Below are 19449 nucleotides of genomic sequence, written 5' to 3'. Positions count from 1 at the left end.
GGGTGGCACAACATATGCTGCAGCCCTTAGGGACCTTCCCTGGTCACAGGGCCGTTGGTACCACTGGTACCTTTTACAGGGGACTTATCTGTGTGCCGGGGGTGTGCCAATTGTGGAAACAATGGTACATTTTAGGTGAAAGAACACTGGTGCTGGGGCCTGGTTAGCAGGATCCCAGCACACTTCTCAGTCAAGTCAGCATCAGTATCAGGCAAAAAGTGGGGGGTAATTGCAACAGGGAGTCATTCCCTTACACAACCCCCCCCCCAGCCCACAGGCCAGGAGACTCAGCCAAAGCTGGGAGAGTCTTCCTAGTCTGTCAGGCGAGGAAGAGTAGAGGAAATAGGCTGGTGTGTTGCAGGGCCTACTCTGCCTTACATCCTCCTGTTGAGGTCATTCCCCCTGGGGAACTGACCCACTTCCACAGTGATATGACCTAGTCTGAATTGCCTCTTGTCTGTGCTTTTAATGTCTTCACCCATTCTCTCTAGTTTGGGGTTAGAGGTATCCACCTCTGCTAATATTATCTTAGCCAGGGTCACCCCTAGCTTACCCAAAGAGGTTACCCAGAGCTGGAGTAACCCCGCCATGACCAACAGGGTCAGGGGGCTTAACTTGCTATTGGGTCAGACCACCATGCCAAGGATAGTGCAGCCATAAAGGCTAACACCCAGCAGAGGCCACAGACAGCTGTCAGTGCCCAGAACCACACCTTTAGCTCTTCACCTGCAAGGGAAGGAGCTAAATTACAGGCTTCTTAGGGTTCAGAGTGCCTGTCTGCTGTGTAAGAGTGGGGGGTTACTATATCTTGTAGTAAACACCCTTCTTCCACTCTTTCTTCTGTTAACTGAGGAGCCACCCACTCAGGTTTAACAGTTGCCTGACTAGCCAGGACTTCTTGTGGGTCAGGTTGGACTTTACCAGTGCCATTTTTGGAGTTCTCCCCTACTGGAGCAGAATCTCCTTGGCTTGCTGGAACCTTGGCTAAAGGTTGTCCACCTTTCCTACTCTGTTTTCCTTTCTTTTTCTTTTGGGGCCTCCTTGCAGTTACTGCAGGGGTAGCACCTCCAGAATCATTGGGAGAGGACTGGCACTGGACCAGTTCCTCTCTTGGGCTCTGACTAACCTCTGGGTAGTCATTTCCAAGGAGACAATCAAGGGGGAGGTCTGTACTGACTACCACCCTTCTCCAGCTAAAAGTCCCACTCACTTCTATGGGCACAAAAGCCACAGGCCTATCAGTGACCCTGTCTGGGCTAACTCTTACTCTGGCAGTCTCACCTGGGATGTACTGGTTTGAGAACACCAGCCTGTCATGCACAATAGTGTGACTGGCACAAGTGTCTCTCAGGGCAGTGGCTGGGATTCCATTCACCAGTAGGTGGTGGAAGTGTCTACTTCCCTCTGGAATCTCCAACTCACCTGTTGGGCCCTTTTTCCAGTTGAAGGCTATGAAGACCTCCTCATCTGAGGAATCATCCCCAATGGCTACACTGGTCACCCCTGGGATTTTTCTAGGGGGTTTGTTTTTGGGACAAGAAGTGTCCTTGGTGTGGTGCCCTGTCTGTCTACAGTTTTGGCACCATGCCTTAGTGGCATCCCAGTTCTTACCCTGGTACCCACCTTTGTTTTGGGTTGTGTCTTGGGGCCCACCCACCTGGTCTGGTTGTTGGGGGCCTACAGAGGACTCTTTTTCTTTGTGTCTAGTGTCAACCACTTTCTCATGGGGAGGCTTTGTAACCCCTTTCTTTTGGTCACCCTCAGTGGAAGTTTTGGTTACCCTAGTCTTGACCCAGTGGTCTGCCTTCTTTTCCAATTCTTGGGGAGAAATTGGACCAAGGTCTACCAGATACTGATGCAACCTTTCATTGAAGCAGCTACTTAAAATGTGTTCTTTCATAAAAAATTATAAAGCCCAACATAGTCATGCACTTCATTTCCAGTTACCCAACCATCCAGTGTTTTCACTGAGTAGTCTACAAAATCAACCCAGGTCTGGCTCGAGGAGTTTTGAGCCCCCCTGAACCTAATCCTATACTCCTCAGTGGAGAATCCAAAGCCCTCAATCAGGGTAGCCTTCATGAGGTCATAGGATTCTGCATCTTTTCCAGAGAGTGTGAGGAGTCTATCCCTACACTTTCCAGTGAACATTTCCCAAAGGAGAGCACCCCAGTGAGATCTGTTTACTTTTCTGGTTGCACAAGCCCTCTCAAAAGCTATGAACCATTTGGTGATGTCATCACCATCTTCATATTTTGTTACAATCCCTTTGGGGATTTTTAGGATGTCAGTATTCTCTCTGACCCTATTTAAGTTGCTGCCACCATTGATGGGAGCTAAACCCATCTCTTTTCTTTCCCTTTCTATGGCTAGGAGCTGCTTCACCAAAGCCAATCTTTTGGCCATCCAGGCTAACAGGAGGTCCTCTTCATTGAGGCTGCCCTCAATGCTTTCAGAGGTACTGGTCTCCCCTGTGGAAGAACCAGTCTCTCTGACTATGATTTGAGGAGTCAGGGGTTGAGGGACCCTGTTCTCCCTATTTAGGACAGGAGGGGGGAAGTCATCCTCCTGTTCACTAATTTCCCCATCTGAAGGATTATCCTCAGAGGGGTGGTCCCTTTTGAATTCGGCCAAAAGCTCCTGGAGCTGTACTTTGGTAGAGTGGGACCCAGTTTTTATCTTTTTGATTTTGCAGAGAGTCCTTAACTCTGACATCCTAAGATGCAGGTAAGGGGTGAGGTTGAGCTCCACCACTGTCTCTTCTGCAGTAGACATTATGGGGGTCATTCTGACCCCGGCGGTCAAGGACCGCCGGGGCCGGGGTCGGCGGTAGCACCGCCAACAGGCTGGCGGTGCTCCGCCGGGCATTCTACCGCCGCGGCCAGAAGCGGAAAGCCGGCGGTGTACCGCCGACTTTCCGCTGCCCATGGGAATCCGCCATGGCGGCGCAGCTTGCTGCGCCGCCATGGGGATTCCGACCCCCTCACCGCCATCCTGTTCTTGGCGGTTCCGCCCGCCAGGAACAGGATGGCGGTGAGGGGTGTCGTGGGGCCCCTGGGGGCCCCTGCAGTGCCCATGCCAATGGCATGGGCACTGCAGGGGCCCCCGTAAGAGGGCCCCACTTTGAATTTCAGTGTCTGCTCAGCAGACACTGAAATTCACGACGGGTGCTACTGCACCCGTCGCACATCCTCCACTCCGCCGGCTCCATTCGGAGCCGGCATCCTCATGGAGGGGTGTTTCCCACTGGGCTGGCGGGCGGCCTTTTGGCGGTCGCCCGCCAGCCCAGTGGGAAACCCAGAATACCCGCGGCGGTCTTTTGACCGCGCAGCGGTATTCTGGCGGTTCCCTCCAGGCGGGCGGCTCCCGCCGCCCGCCGGGGTCAGAATGACCCCCTATTTCTCTAAAAGTTGGAATACTTTTTAAGAATCTAAAACTATCTCTAGAACTTAATTCAAACTTTTACAAAACTTTTAAACTCTAAAAGAAATGCTAATAGGGACTAACATAAGGCCCTAGCAGGACTTTTAAAAAATTCGAAAAATAGCTCCAATTTCAAAAATCAGTTTCTAATGACAATTTTTGGAATTTAGTTGTGTGATCAGGTATTGGCTGAGTAGTCCAGCAAATGCAAAGTCTTGTACCCCACCACTGATCCACCAATGTAGGAAGTTGGCTCTGTATGTACTATTTCAAAGTAAGAAATAGCATGCACAGAGTCCAAGGGTTCCCCTTAGAGGTAAGATAGTGGCAAAAAGAGATAATTCTAATGCTCTATTTTGTGGTAGTGTGGTCGAGCAGAAGGCTTATCAGAGGGTAGTGTTAAGCATTTGTTGTACACACACAGGCAATAAATGAGAAACACACACTCAAAGACAATTCCAGGCCAATAGGTTTTTATATAGAAAAATATATTTTCTTAGTTTATTTTAAGAACCACAAGTTCAAGATTTACAATCAATACTTCAAATGAAAGGTACTTCACTTAGGTATCATAGGAACTTTGAATCAGCAAAATAGCATGTACAGTTTTCACAAAAAATGGCAATAAGCTATTTTAAAACTAGAAAGTGCAAATTTCAACAGTTCCTGGGGGAGGTAAGTATTTATTAGTTTTGCAGGTAAGTAAACCACCTACAGGGTTCAAAGTTGGGTCCAAGGTAGCCCACCTTTAGGGGTTCAGAGCAACCCCAAAGTTACCACACCAGAAGCTCAGGGACGGTTAGGTGCAGAGGTCAAAGTGGTTCCCAAAACGCATAGGCTTCAATGGAGAAGGGGGTGCCCCGGTTCCAGTCTGCCAGCCCGTAGGTACCCGCGTCTTCGGAGGGCAGAGCAGGGGGGTTTTGTAGGGCACCGGGGGGGACACAAGTCAGCCCAAAAAGTACACCCTCAGCGGCACGGGGCGGCCAGGTGCAGAGTGCAAACAGGCGTCAGGTTTACAATGGAGTTCAATGGGAGACCCAGGGGTCTCTTCAGCCAAGCAGGCAGGCAAGGGGGGGGGCGCTCTTCGGGGTAGCCACCACCTGGTCAAGGGAGAGGGCCACCTGGGGGTCGCTTCTGCACTGGAGGTCGGATCCTTCAGTACCTGGGGGCTGCGGGTGCAGTGTCTTTACCAGGCGTTGGGTTCTTAGGAGCAGGCAGTCGCGGTCAGGGGGAGCCTCTGGATTACCTCTGCAGGCGTCGCTGGGGGGGCTCAGGGAGGTCAACTCTGGCTACTCACAGGGTCGCAGTCGCCGGGGAGTCCTCCCTGTAGTGTTGTTTCTCCACAGGTCGAGCCGGGGGCGTCGGGTGCAGAGTACAAAGTCTCATGCTTCTGGCGGGAAACGTGGAGTCCTTTTAAAGCTGTTTCTTTGTTTCAAAGTTGTTTCTTCTTTGGAGCAGAGCCGCTGTCCTCTGGAATTCTTGGTCCTTTTAGATGCAGGGTAGTCCTCTGAGGCTTCAGAGGTCGCTGGACCCTGTGGAACGCGTCGCTGTTGCAGTTTTTCTTGAAGTGGGGAGACAGGCCGGTAGGGCTGGGCCAAAGCAGTTGGTGTCTCCCTCTACTCTGCAGGGCTTCAGGTCAGCAGTCCTTCTTCGTCTTCAGGTTGCGGGAATCTAGTTTCCTAGGTTCTGGGGAGCCCCTAAATACTGAATTTAGGGGTGTGTTTAGGTCTGGGAGGGCAGTAGCCAATGGCTACTGTCCTTGATGGTGGCTACACCCTCTTTGTGCCTCCTCCCTGACGGGAGGGGGGCACATCCCTATTCCTATTGGGGGAATCCTCCAAAATCAAGATGGAGGATTTCTAAAGGCAGGGGTCAACTCAGTTCAGGACACCTTAGGGGCTGTCCTGACTGGTGGGTGACTCCTCCTTGTTTTTCTCACTATCTCCCCTGGACTTGCCGCCAAAAGTGGGGGCTGTGTCCAGGGGGCGGGCATCTCCACTAGCTGGAGTGCCCTGGGGCATTGTAACACGAAGCCTGAGCCTTTGAGGCTCACTGCTAGGTGTTACAGTTCCTGCAGAGGGGAGGTGTGAAGCACCTCCACCCAGAGCAGGCTTTTGTTTCTGTCCTCAGAAAGCACAAAGGCCCTCACCACATGGGGTCAGAAACCCCTCTCTCAGCAGCAGGCTGGTACAGACCAGTCAGTCCTGCACTGAAGGATTGGGTAAAATACAGGGGGCATCTCTAAGATGCCCTCTGTGTGCATTTTTTAATAAATCCAACACTGGCATCAGTGTGGGTTTATTATTCTGAGAAGTTTGATACCAAACTTCCCAGTATTCATTGTAGCCATTATGGAGCTGTGGAGTTTGTTTTTGACAAACTCCCAGACCATATACTTAATATGGCCACACTGTACTTACAATGTCTAAGAATAGACTTATACACTGTAGGGGCATATTGCTCATGCAGCTATGCCCTCACCTGTGGTATAGTGCACCCTACCTAAGGGCTGTAAGGCCTGCTAGAGGGGTGACTTACCTATGCCACAGGCAGCATTTTGTGTGCATGGCATCCTGAGGGGGATGTCATGTCGACTTTGCCTTTTTCTCCCCACCAACACACACAATCTGCAATGGCAGTGTGCATGTGTTAGGTGAGGGGTCCCTTAGGGTGGCACAACATATGCTGCAGCCCTTAGGGACCTTCCCTGTTCACAGGGCCCTTGGTACCACTGGTACCTTTTACAGGGGACTTATCTGTGTGCCAGGGGTGTGCCTATTGTGGAAACAATGGTACATTTTAGGTGAAAGAACACTGGTGCTGGGGCCTGGTTAGCAGGATCCCAGCACACTTCTCAGTCAAGTCAGCATCAGTATCAGGCAAAAAGTGGGGGGTAATTGCAACAGGGAGCCATTTCCTTACACCGTCTAAAATGTCTCTTATCAAAACGCTCAGTTCGAGGTCTCTAAGGAGCTCTTTTGTTCTTTTGGGTGGTGGCAGATATCATGCAGTCCTGGTTGTGGGGTGACAGAACACAGAGGATAGCCTGGAAGTCCCTCACTTGGAAACTGATGGATGGGGATATAGCCCTCCCCGACCTACGTTTTATTATTGAGCTGCCAAAATGCAGATAGTCAATGACTGAGACTTTTCCTCCCAGCAGGAACCAGTGATGGCCGACAGGGGCTCAGTGGACCCAGAGGGTTACGTCTGACAACTGTAAGATGGAAAGAGGATGATTTAGTTGCCGGTTCCCACAGCGGTGGTGGTTGACATCTGGCACAAAGCGACCAGAGCCCTGCGATGGAGGGGTAAACTAACTTTAGAAACCCCGCTGTGGGCCTTTGACTTGTTGAGGGGATTACGGGCTGTTGAGGGTCATGATAAAAGGGACCTGATAGGACTATTTAAGGTGGCGGATGTCTGGAGGGGAGAAGAAATGATAGCGTTCCCTGAAATACAGGACCAATTCGAACTGTCCTGGAGCCAATATTTAAGCTATCAACACTTACAACATCTCCTTAGGCTGCATATAGAATTTCTGAGGGAGGCCCTGGATGAATCACCCATGTAATGCAGAGTACTCGGGCTCCTCTTACCAACCCCTCAGCGTCCAGAATATACTTGACTCTTACATAATAATCCCCCCCCCCCCCCCCCCCCCACTTGATCGGCTCCGAGAGAAAATGGAAGGAGACTTTAGTAGATTGGAGAATGGTGACTGGGGAGTGGCCTGCAGGTACCCCGGAGAGGTGGCCATACAGGCCAGATTCCAACTAATCCAACTCAAACACCTTCATAGGGCCTACTTCACTAAAACTAGATTGTTTACAATGGGGAGTGTTGATGCAGGTCTGTGCCTGAGAGGGTGCAGGCCGGAAGGCAGACTACTACACACCATATGGATATGCCCCAAACTTCAGCGGTATTGAGGGGAATAGGGAGGCGGCTTTCCACAGTCTTAGACTTTAAACTGGATCAGACTTACCAACTGATTGCCCTGGGTATCGAGATTGAGCAGTCCCTGGCCCGGTATCCCCTACTCTTCTTCAACACTGCAGGGATGGTGGCAAAACAGGAAGTGGTTAGACTGTGGGGGAGCACAGAGATACCAGCGCAGAGATCCTGGAAATTTAATGTGGATTGGTGTATGACAAAATGGTGTATCAGGCACGTGGCTGCCCCAAGAAATATAATTAAGTATGGGGAACCTGGCAGCATACCAAGGAAGACAAAATTGAGGGAGGGGCTTAGGCGGGGGACCCGGCTAGGCCCAGGAACCAAGGGCATTAATGAGTAACCTCAGGGCCGGGGTCTATACTGTGTCTGCTTGTTTCAGTAAGGATTTGGCCGGTGTTTCGGACCATCGATTCTGTTGTACTGTATTCATCACGCCTCAAGTTTCATTGTTGCGGATGGGTGGCTTCTTTCCACCCGGTTGTATGAAAATCAATAAAGAGATTTTTAAAAAATACATAAATAGTGTGTACATACCGCACAGTGTATGAGACAGCTGGGTTTTGCCTGTTCGGAATTCTAGAAATGAAGAGAACATTGTTTAGTGCTTGGAACACAGAGGATAATAAGACCGTAGGCAAAGTGGGATACATGTCGTTCATGCTAATCTTCGTCCAGGAAGAGTTACTAGATGTACACAATGCCTAGTCAAAATGCTTAGAGTGTTCAAGACAAGGTTAAAATCATACAGACTGCTACTGTGTTAGTTCTTAACTTCTCTCTGATCAAGGTGTCAAGGAAACCGAGAGACTTTTAAGATATACAGAAGTTCACGAATGTAATGTGTGTTTAGGACAGTACAAACATTTTCACAATAGACTGTATAGTTCCAGGTCAGTAGGGCAGGGTCCTGAAGTCAAGGCGGTAAGTACGCGGGAAAAGATACCTCATGTTAGAAGGGTCAGTATGGTCCAGTCTTGAAATTAAAGAGAGAAGGCTCGCACAGCTTATGGTCAATGGGACAGTCTGGTCTATGTGTGATGGAACGAGGAGAACACAGTTTTAGGGAACTGGGACAAAGTCCTCCAGGCATGTGAATAATGGTAAGGGAGCAGAGAGCTCTAGTTAAATAGGATGGCTAGTTTGCTTCCTGGCCTTGGAGATAGGGGCCGACAAAGACCCACACCACTAGGACCGGACAGTCCAGTCTTGGTATTAAAGGAAGTCGAGCACATGGTTCTAGGGAATTAAGAAAGGCTGCTCCTGGTATTAAAGGCAGACAAAAAGCGGGCTAGAGGTCAGTATAGACAACGTCTTGGTGTTGAGGAGTATTCGAATCAATAGGAGTTAGGTCCCATGATAGACAGACATGTTTTTGGCTTCTCCTGAAAGAAGTCCGCCCCTCATTTTACCCCTGCGGATGACTCACCACCAAAGGTTTCAGTGATTGCCATGCTCTCAATTCCACCACCTAACAGTTTGCTGAAAGACAAAAAGGTAAAAGTGTGAGTCCTGCATTTGACAAGCCAGTGAGTACCTGAAAATTTACCAGCTTAGTTTTAATGTACACTGAAGACACGGGTGAGGCAAAAGGGTTTCTAGGTGAACTAGATAGAGCCTGGTACACAAAACAAACCCACATGGGGCATGCACTGAAAAGGGTAAAAACAATGAGCTACTCAAACTCCTGGCTGCCAGTCGTGATGTGGAACACCATCTTCCTCTTCTCACTGTACTCGAAGGCTGTCAAAAACCCAGGTTCCTATGAAGAAAGAGGGAGAAATAAGGGGTTATTAATTTTGTTAGCTATGCTTATGATGTTACACAGCGTAGCAGTGCACTAGCATTCGCTTGGAGTGTGCACTCCCCAGCTCTTCTGACTGATACATGTAATGAGACGTATATGGTCGCTTGCTTCTAAAGGACAGGCGTCTTCCACCAGCCTTCGTACTTCACCTAGAGTTTTCATAATTTAATTAATCCCTTTATGGCGTGTCACTGTTTTTTTCAAAACTAAGCACATTATGGTAAGATTCTTTCCAGGAGATAAAAGTCACTTTATTTTCAACAAGTTACAGTTCCAATTTTTATTTTATTTTTGCAGAAAAGGGGAAAGCAATAAGCTTAGCCAAAATGTTCCCTCTGACGCTAGGTATGCCAACGTTGATGTAATCCAACGCAATGACAGCACACTGTTGGTGGACTGCACACCATCTGGGCTACAGTGGAGCAATGATGATAAAGCAAACTATCTGGAAATTAATTTGAGGAAGGCCTTTGGCTGAAGTTCCAGAAAAAATCAATAAAAAAACATACATTGGTAACTCTAGCAGCTAAATCTGAGCCATGAGGTAGAATTATTTGGGGTACTGGTTTTATGGAGGAGCGGTGCTGTAAAAGGTACTTGACTCCTGTTTGAAATGGGGTTTCCGGTTGGCTAGAGTATGCACCTGAGCCAGGCAGAGCCCACCACTCTATTCAGGGCAAGAAAGTTACACACCAAAGACATGTGCTCACCCCCTGGTAGCTTGGCACACAGCAGCCAGGCTTTTCCCCAGAGGCAATATGTAAAGCATTTGTGCAACACATTCACACCAGTGACACAATAAATAAACCACAAAAGATACTCCACACAGAATTACAAAAATATATTTCTGTATTATACCCATATAACATTAGACAAAGTCACAGGAATCAGAAAGGTTGCACATTTAATGTAAGTCAACCCCTTCGCTGCCAGGCCTTTTCCGCTCCTGTGCCGAGCCTTTTTTGGCTATTTGGGGCAGTTCGCGCTTAGGCCCTTATAAAAAAAATTCCACATAATCTACACATGCCAAATTTACGTCCTTTTTTTCCAACATCCTAGGGATTCTAGAGGTACCCAGACTTTGAGGGTTCCCCTGAAGGAGACCAAGAAATTAGCCAAAATGCAGTGAAAAGTTTTTTCTTTTTTTAAATTTGAAAAAAGGGCTGCAGAAGAAGGCTTGTGGTTTTCTCGTAGAAAATAGCATCAACAAAGGGTTTGAAGTACTAAAATCACCACCTTCCCAGCTTTCAGGAACTGGCAGACTTGAATTAGAAAACCCAATTTTTCCAACACAATTTTGGCATTTACTGGGACATACCCCATTTTTACTATTTTTTGTGCTTTCATCCTCCTTTCAGTTAGTGACAGAAATTGGTGTGAAACCAATGCTGGATCCCAGAAAGCTAAACATTTCTAAAAAGTAGAGAAAATTCTAAATTCAGCAAGGGCTAATTTGGTACATCCTACAAGTGTTTCCTACAGGAAATAATAGCTGAAATAAAAGAATATTGAAATTGAGGTAAAAAAACAGCAATTTTTCTCCACGTTTTACTCTGTAACTTTTTCCTGCGATGTCAGATTTTTGAAAGCAAAATACCTTTACGTCTGCTTGACTCTTCTGGCTGCGGTGATATATAGGGCTTGTAGGTTCACCAAGAACCCTTGGTACCCAGAGCCAATAAAGGAGATGCACCTTGCAACGGGTTTTCATTGTATACCGGCATACACCAATTAATTTGTTGAAATATAAAAAGTGAGAAATAGGTATCAAGAAAACCTTCGTATTTCCAAAATGGGCACTGTCACCCAGAATCCTTTGCAAATCTCACAATTTGGTCAAAAAAACACCTTTTCCTCTCATTTTGGTGACAGAAAGTTCTGGAATGTGAGAGGAGCCACAAATTTCCTTCCACCCAGCATTCCGCCAAATCTCCCGATAAAAATGGTACCTCACTTGTGTGGGTAGGCCTAGCGCCCGCGACAGGAAATGCCCCAAAACACAATGTGGACACATCACATTTTCCCAAAGAAAACAGAGCTGTTTTTTGCAAAGTGCCTAGCTGTGGATTTTAGCCTCTAGCTCAGCCGGCACCTAGGCAAACCTGCGCATTTTTGAAAATTAGACACCAAGGGGAATCCAAGATGGGGTGACATATGGGGCTCTGACCAGGTTCTGTTACCCAGAATCCTTTGCAAACCTCAAAATGTGACCAAAAAACACTTTTTCCTCTCATTTTGGTGACAGAAAGTTCTGGAATCTGAGAGGAGCCACAAATTTCCTTCCACCCAGTGTTCCTCCAAGTCTCCTGATAAAAATGGTACCTCACTTTTGTGGGTAGGCCTACTGCCCGCAAAAGGAAATGCCCCAAATCACTATCTGGACACATCAAAATTATCAAAGACAAAACTACCTGTTTTTGCGGGGAGCACCTGCGTTTCTGGTCTTGGGCTCAGCAGCCATCTTGGGAAACCTACCATACCCAGACATTTCTGAAAACTAGACACCCGAGGGAGTCCAGGGAGGTGCGACTTGCGTGGATCCCCCAATGTTTTCTTACCCAGAATCCTCAGCAAACCTCAAATTTAGCTAAATAAATCACATTTTTCCCACATTTCTGTGTAGGATCACTGCAGCGGGACAAATTTCCTACCACCCAACGTTCCCCTCAGTCTACCGGTAAAAATGATACCTCACTTGTGTAGGTGAACCAAGTGCTTGTGACAGGGAAGAGACAAAAAACATGTCAAAATTGAGGGGAACCAAAGCGGGTCCAAAAGGGCAGTTTGAAGAAAAAAAAAATTTTAGTCTGACAAGTGCAGCTGAATTTTTATCGGTATAGATGAGACAATGCTGGGTGGTAGGAATTTTCTGGATTCCTGCAGATTCCGGAAGGTTCCATCACAAAAAGGTGGGAAAAATGTGTGATTTCCAGCAAAGTTGGAGGTTTGAAGGGCATTGTGGGTAAGAAAATGGTGTGGGGTGCATGTGAAGCACACCACCCTGGAATCACCCAGATGTTTAGTTTTCAGATGTGTCTAGGTCTTGTGGATTTTTCTACATGGCAGCGTCCCAAAGTCCAAAAAGTGCAGCCCTCACCATTCCAAGTGGGACGATTTTGAGAGTTAGCCAAACTCTCATGGCCCAAATGTAAAACCAAAACCCAAAATAATCAAATGTCCTCTTGCTTGCCATGTGATAAGATGTTTTAGTGTGCGGGGGAGAGCTGAAAGATTGTTACCCCCTTCAGTTGGGTGGGGGCATAACCAGGCCCATACTGGTTGGTAGCCTCCACCCCACTATTTTTTTTTTTAATTCCCTGGCATCTAGTAGACTTTCTGCCCCCCCCCCCGGTGTGGATCAGGGGTAATTGCCCCATCTGCCCACTGGTGGGCAGAACAACTTTGGCCCCATTTATTTGGGGTTGGGGTACCCCCACCCCTTTATTTTGGGAAAAAAATCTTCCTTGGTCTCTGGTGGGGCAGATGGTCCTTCCAAAAATAGGCCCTGGCCAACAGTAGTGTGCCCCCATGGGGAGCGAACTTTACCCAAGGGGCTGCCCCCAAACAAAACACACACATACTCACACACCAATCCCTGGTGCCTAAGTGGTTTCTGCCCCCCCGCCGCAGGGGCAGATCGGCCTAACAGAAATAGGCTGAGCTGCCCCCAAGGGGAGCAGAAATGGCTTAAAATAAATTTGCCCCCAATGGAAGCGACCCCTGCCTAAGGAGTCGCTCCCCTTACATGAAAAAAATAATCCCTGGTGCTTAGTGGTTTCTGCCCCCCCTGGGGGCAGATCGGCCTAATAAAAATAGGCAGGCCGATCTGGCCCCAAGGGGGGCAGAAATGGCCAAAAAAAAAAAATCCCCCCCCCAGGGGAACAACCCTTGCCTAAGTGGTCGCTCCCCGTGCGTAAAATTGACAAAAAAAAAATAAAGATCCCTGGTGTCTAGTGGTTTCTGCCCCACCTGGGGGCAGATTGGCCAAACAAAAATGGGCCGATAAATGGTCGAAATACAATTTGCCCCCCAGGGGAGCGACCCTTGCCTAAGGGGCCGCTCCCCATATATAAAAAACGAAAGTAAACATAAACAAAAATATATCCCTGGTGTCTAGCTATATTAGGACGATCTGCCCCTAGGAGGGGCAGAAAAGGACTAAAAATATTTTGCCCCCCTGGGGAGCGGCCCTTGTCAAAGGGGCTGCTCCCCTTATGCGCAAGTATAAAAAAAAAAAACCCTGGTGTCTAGTGATTTGCCTAATAAAAATAGGCCAATCTGCCCCAAGTGGGGCAGAAATATCCTAAATACAATTTGCCCCCTAGTGGAGCGACCCTTGCCCCTTGAGTGAAATTCACCTTTATAAAAAAACTCCCTGGTGTCTAGTGGTTTCTGCCCCCCCTGGGGGCAGATCGGCCTAATAAAAATAGGCAGGCCGATCTGGCCCCAAGGGGGGCAGAAATGGCCAAAAAAAAAAAATCCCCCCCCCAGGGGAACAACCCTTGCCTAAGTGGTCGCTCCCCGTGCGTAAAATTGACAAAAAAAAAATAAAGATCCCTGGTGTCTAGTGGTTTCTGCCCCACCTGGGGGCAGATTGGCCAAACAAAAATGGGCCGATAAATGGTCGAAATACAATTTGCCCCCCAGGGGAGCGACCCTTGCCTAAGGGGCCGCTCCCCATATATAAAAAACGAAAGTAAACATAAACAAAAATATATCCCTGGTGTCTAGCTATATTAGGACGATCTGCCCCTAGGAGGGGCAGAAAAGGACTAAAAATATTTTGCCCCCCTGGGGAGCGGCCCTTGTCAAAGGGGCTGCTCCCCTTATGCGCAAGTATAAAAAAAAAAAACCCTGGTGTCTAGTGATTTGCCTAATAAAAATAGGCCAATCTGCCCCAAGTGGGGCAGAAATATCCTAAATACAATTTGCCCCCTAGTGGAGCGACCCTTGCCCCTTGAGTGAAATTCACCTTTATAAAAAAACTCCCTGGTGTCTAGTGGTTTCTGCCCCCTTTGGGGGCATATTGGCCTAATAAAAATAGGCCGATCTGCCCCCAAGTGGGGCAGAAATGTCCTAAGTACAATTTGCCCCCCAGTGGAGCAACCCTTGCCTAAGGGGTCGCTCCCCACCTCTAAAAAACAAAAAAAAGAAACAAAAAAAGATCCCTGACGCCTAGAGGTTTCTGCCCCGGGGGCAGAAATGGCCTAACATAAATTTACCCCTTCCCCCCCACCGGGGAGAGTGACCCTTGCCTAAGGGGTCGCTCACCTTGAGTGAAATTCATCTAAAAATAAACAACTCCCTGGTGTCTAGTGGTTTCTGACCCCCTTGGGGGCAGATTGGCCTCATAAAAATAGGCCTGCCTAAATATAATGTGCCCCCTAGGGGAGCGACCCTTGCCTAAGGCGTCGCTCCCCACCTCTAAAAAACAAAAAAACAACAACAAAAAAAAACAACAAAACAAATGATCCATGATGACATTGTTATCCCCACTTTTGCCTGTTATGAATGTGCTTAGACTGTTTTCACTGGGATCCTGCTAACCAGGACCCCAGTGATTGTGCTCTCTCCTCCAAATTTGGTTGCCTTGGTACTTGGTCCCTAGAATATGGTACTTGTAGGAAGATGGCCTGGTGTGTGGTGAATACCTAAGGTATTATCACCTTATACCAAGTCCAGATATCCTCTTATTAGTGAAGTGTAGGCAGTGTCTAAAAGCCAGGCTCTCTAGAAGTAGCTGTGGATGTGCGGCCAAGATTTATCTAGGAGACATGCAAAGATTATGCAGTACCACTGTAGTCACACAGCACTTTCACACATGAAAGAACCACACAGTACTACAAAAATAAAGGTACTTTATTTTAGTGACACAAATACTAAAACACTAGATAGGCAATCCTCCAACAGGAGGTAAGTAAACACACTATAGTATGTACAGCAGCAATCAGAAATTGGCATAAAAACAATAGAAAACAGTGAACAGCAATCGGCAATACTTAAGACCTGGGGGAGGGGGACCAAACCATATACTAAGAAAGTGGAATGCTACAGTCAGGCCCCCACCCAAAGAAGTGGAATCGGTAGAGGGGAGCTGGAGGAACTAGGAAACCCACAAGCTAAGTACCAGAGTACCCCCACAGCGACCAGGAGAGAAGAGGTAAGTTACTGGTTCTACCCAAGCCAACCAAAAGGACTTCAGAGAAGGATATTGCAAGACCCCAACAGGTCTGCAAGAAACCAAAGGTGGATCCTGGAAGAGCAAGACCTGGAAAAGAAGGGGACCAAGTCCAGTTCAGTGTCCGGTGGTGGCAGGAACCACTACCCACCCATCTGCGGATGGAGGAGTTGGTTGACGATGAGACGAAGGCGGTCTGCAATGCAGCACATGAGCAGATGAAGAGTTCCTGGGTAATGCAGTCGACGTCCCACGCCGGATGAAGGATTGCAGTCAGTCTATGGTGTGGAAAAAACACCAACAAGCCTTGGCAAAGGCAAATATCGCGGTTGATGGAGAAATGGAGCTGCCGGGGACCAGCAAGGTCCGGAGGGACTCAACTTATGGGTGAGCCCCCGGCGCCACTCAGCAGTGCAGAAAGTCTGAGGAAGAACAGGCAGCCCCCACAGAAGACCCACAGGCAAGGAGCCCAGGAGTTGCAGCCCCCACAGAAGACCCACAGACAAGGAGCCCAGGAGTTGCAGAGAGGCCCATTCAGTACACCTGAGGAGAGGTCCCATGTCGCAGGAGAAGGATGCAGAGGGCTGTGCCCAGCAGGTAAGAGCGCTGGGGGCAGGAGCTACAGGGAGCCAGAAGATCCCTTGGAGGAGATGCCAAGAAGCCTTGGTAGCTGCAAGAGAAGTGGTGGACAGGGGTACTGTCCTGCGTGAGAAGGCAAAGGCTTACCTTCACCAAAGTTGGACAGCTGGCAGAGAGGACCAAGGGGACCACTCCAGACCACCACCCATGATGCAAGATCCACGCAGCGCATGATGAAAGGAGATCCACGCAGCCGGTCGTTATTGAAGTTGGTGCCTGCAGATGCAAGGAAGTAACTCCTGCACTCCAAGGGAGATTCTTTCTTATTTCTGGTGCAGACTGAAGACTTGCCGCCTTCAGAGGATGCACAGCTGGGGAAATGTTGCAGTTGCAGGAAGGAGCCGGAGAAACAATGTTGCAGAGTAGAGTTCTTGCTGTAGCTGCAGATTATAGGTTCCTGCGGAGTCCAGTTTGGTTCCTGTGGCCATAAGTTGAAGTAAACACTGTGGAAAAGTCCTGCTGGAGTCTTGCACGCCGAAACTGAGGACCGACGCAAAAGGGAGACCCTAAATAGCCCTGTAAAGGGGATTGGTCACCTAGCCAGGTGACCACCTTTCAGGAGGAGGCTGTGACGTCACCTGACTGACCTGGTCACTCAGATGCACCCAGAAGCCTCTGCCCACCTTGGATTCAAGATGGTAGAAACAAGGGACCATATGGAAGAGCCCTGGGCACCACACCTGGGGTGGTGATGGACAGGGGAGTGGCTACTCCCCTTTCCATTGTCCAGTTTCACACCCGAGCAGGGACTGGAGGTCCCTGAACCCGTGCAGACTGGTTTATGCAAGGAGGGAAACAAATTTGCCCTTCAAAGCATACTAGCGGCTTGGGAAGGCTACCCCTCCTAAGCCACATAACACCTATTTCCAAAGGAAGAGGGTGTTACCCCCCTCCCAAAGGAAATCCTTGGTTCTGCCTTCCTGGGCTTGAGCTGGTCAACCAGAAGGAGGGCATAAACCTGTCTGAGGGGTGGCAGCTGCATGGGCTGCCTGCAAACCCCAGAAAGCTGGTAGGAGCAATGCTGGTGGTCCTTTAAGGAGCCCCCAGAGTGCATGGAATCATACAACCAATACTGGCAACAGTTTTGGGTATGATTCCGACATGTGTGATACCAAACATGCCTACGTTCGGAGTTATCATTATGTCGCTGGACATAGGTAGTGACCTATGTCCAATACAAGCGTAAAATGCCACTCTGCACACCCGTAGTTCAGGAAAATGGAGCTGGAGTTCGTGGGGTCACCTCTGCTCATGCAGGGGTGCCCTCACACACAGGTACCTACACCCTGCCCTCTGGGCTAGGTGGGCCTGCTATAGGTGTGACTTACAGCGACCTGGTGCAGTGGCCTGAAGTGAAAGGGTGCATGCACCGCTTCACGTAGGCTGCAATGGCAGGCCTGCAGAGACATTTTACAGGGGCTCCCATGGGTGGCATAATACATGCTGCAGCCCATGGGGAACCCTTGGTCTCCAATACCCCTGGTACCTGGGTTCCATATACTAGGGACTTATAAGGGGGCACCAGTGTGCCAAATGTGGGGTGTTGGTGGTCCAAGCAACCAAGTTTAAAGGGTGGGAGCACAGTCACTGGGGTCCTGGGTAGCAGGATCCCAGTGCACACAGTCAAAACATACTGACAACAGGCAAAATGTGGGGGTAACCATGCCAAAAAGAGGGTACTTTCCTAAAGTACTTAGGTACCCAGGGCATTGGTACACCAGGGGACCCCCATGGGATGCAGCATGTATTATGCCACCCAGGGAGCCATTGCAGCCTGCGTGAAAGGGTGCATGCACCCCTTTGGTAGGCCCTGTCAGCTCAAAGGGCAGGGTGCATGTTCCTGTGTGTGAGGGCACCCCTGCATGAGCAGAGGTGTTCCTACAAACTCCAGTTCCAATGAACTGGACTTTGTGAGTGCGGGGAAGCCATTATACCCATGTACTTGCCACAGGTACTACCTTTGGTCCAGTTAAATAATGGTAATTCCGAAACTTGCCATGTTTGGTATCAAACTTGTTGGAATCATACACCAATCCTAATGCCAGTATTGGTGGCTTGATTCCATGCATTCCGGGGGCTCCTTAGAGGAACCCACAGTATTGCTCTTATCAGTCTTCTAGGGTTTTTCGAGTAGCCCACACTGCTGCAGCCCCTCTGATAGGGTTCTGCACTCCTTCTGCTTGACCAGCTCAACCAGGGTACGGCAGAACAAAGGATTTCCTGTGGGAGAGGGGATGCAACATCCTTGGAAATAGGTGTTACAAGGCTGGGGTGGTTAGCCTCCCCACGCCACTGGCTTGCTTTGAAGGACACATTTGGTGCCCTCCTTGCATAATCTGCTTGCACAAGTCCAAGGACACCTGGTCCCTGCTCTGGCGCAAAACCACGCTTAGCAAAGTGGAGTGACCACTCCCCTGTCCATCAACATCCCAGGGGTGATCCCTAGAGCTCCTCTAGGTGGCCACTTGTTTCTCCCATGTTGAAAACAAGATGTGCAGAGGCTCCGGGGAGCATCTGGTTGGTATGGACAGGTATCTGACGTCAGTGAACCGTTCTGATAGGTGGTCACCTTGCAGAGTGATCAAGCCCCCTGTTAAGGATATTTAGGGAATTCCTTGCGGGTGGGCCCCCAGATTCGGCATGCAAGACTCCACCAGGCCTCCTCTGCATGGACATCTTCTGCTTCTGGCCACTGGAACCGCCACCGCATTTTACAAGAACCAAACAAGCGTGCAACTCCTGAGACGACCTTGGTTTGCAACACTTTTTCTCCAGCTCTTTCCAGCAATTGCAACATATACACAGTTGTGCATCCTCTGGGGTTGGCAAGACTTCAGCTGCGCCAAAGAAGCAAGAAGGAATCTCCCTTGGAGTGAAGGAGTCACTCCCCTACATCCGCAGGCACCTAAGGCAATGACGTCCGGCTGCTGGGATCTGCTCTCCACTGGCACTGCGTTGATCCTCCAACACAGATGATGGTTCTGAGTAGTCCTCTTGGTCCTATCTTCCTTATGTCCAGCTTGGGAGACGGTTAGCCCTTGCCTCTCCATGCAATACAGAATCCCTGTGCACACCCACTCTTACAACAACCTTGGCTTGTTGACTTCCGGTCCGAGGGATCTTCAGGCTCCAAGTAGCCCTGTCCTCCAGCACTTCATCCTTTCAAGGACAATCTCATCTCTGCTGCTCCAGCAACGTGGGACTCCACTCCAGGTGTGCTGACTGGGCCTCACTGCAACTTACTGTGCCTGTTGCCAGTGGGTTGCCTGTGGGGGTTACACCTGCTTCTGCTGGCTCTCCTGACTGCTGAGGGTCGGCCCAGACTCCCCTCCAATGGGTTGAGTCCCCTCGACCTTGCTAGTCCTCTTCAGCTCTACAAATCTTCTTCAGTACAGATTTGCACTTGCCAAGGCTTGTTGGTGGTCCTCCTGCGACCCAGCGACCA

The 19449-nt window shown here is 49.2% G+C and overlaps 1 protein-coding gene across 1 annotated transcript in view; it reads right to left on the bottom strand.

The window, feature by feature from the left end:
* Positions 1 to 19449, bottom strand: part of DMC1 (DNA meiotic recombinase 1) — a 1145966-nt gene that overhangs the window by 978700 nt on the left and 147817 nt on the right. The window contains exons 3-5 of the mRNA XM_069233161.1: positions 9060 to 9142; positions 8810 to 8862; positions 7918 to 7959 (exon numbers count right to left, since the gene is read on the bottom strand). Of these exons, the coding sequence (XP_069089262.1) occupies positions 7918 to 7959; positions 8810 to 8862; positions 9060 to 9142 (178 nt within the window). The remainder of the gene's footprint in view (positions 1 to 7917; positions 7960 to 8809; positions 8863 to 9059; positions 9143 to 19449) is intronic.

Source organism: Pleurodeles waltl, chromosome 4_2 (assembly GCF_031143425.1).
Source record: "Pleurodeles waltl isolate 20211129_DDA chromosome 4_2, aPleWal1.hap1.20221129, whole genome shotgun sequence".
In the NCBI taxonomy this organism is placed as follows: Eukaryota; Metazoa; Chordata; class Amphibia; order Caudata; family Salamandridae; genus Pleurodeles; species Pleurodeles waltl.
The sequence above is the reverse complement of the archived record's forward strand: the minus strand, read 5'-3'. Positions and strand labels throughout refer to the sequence as shown.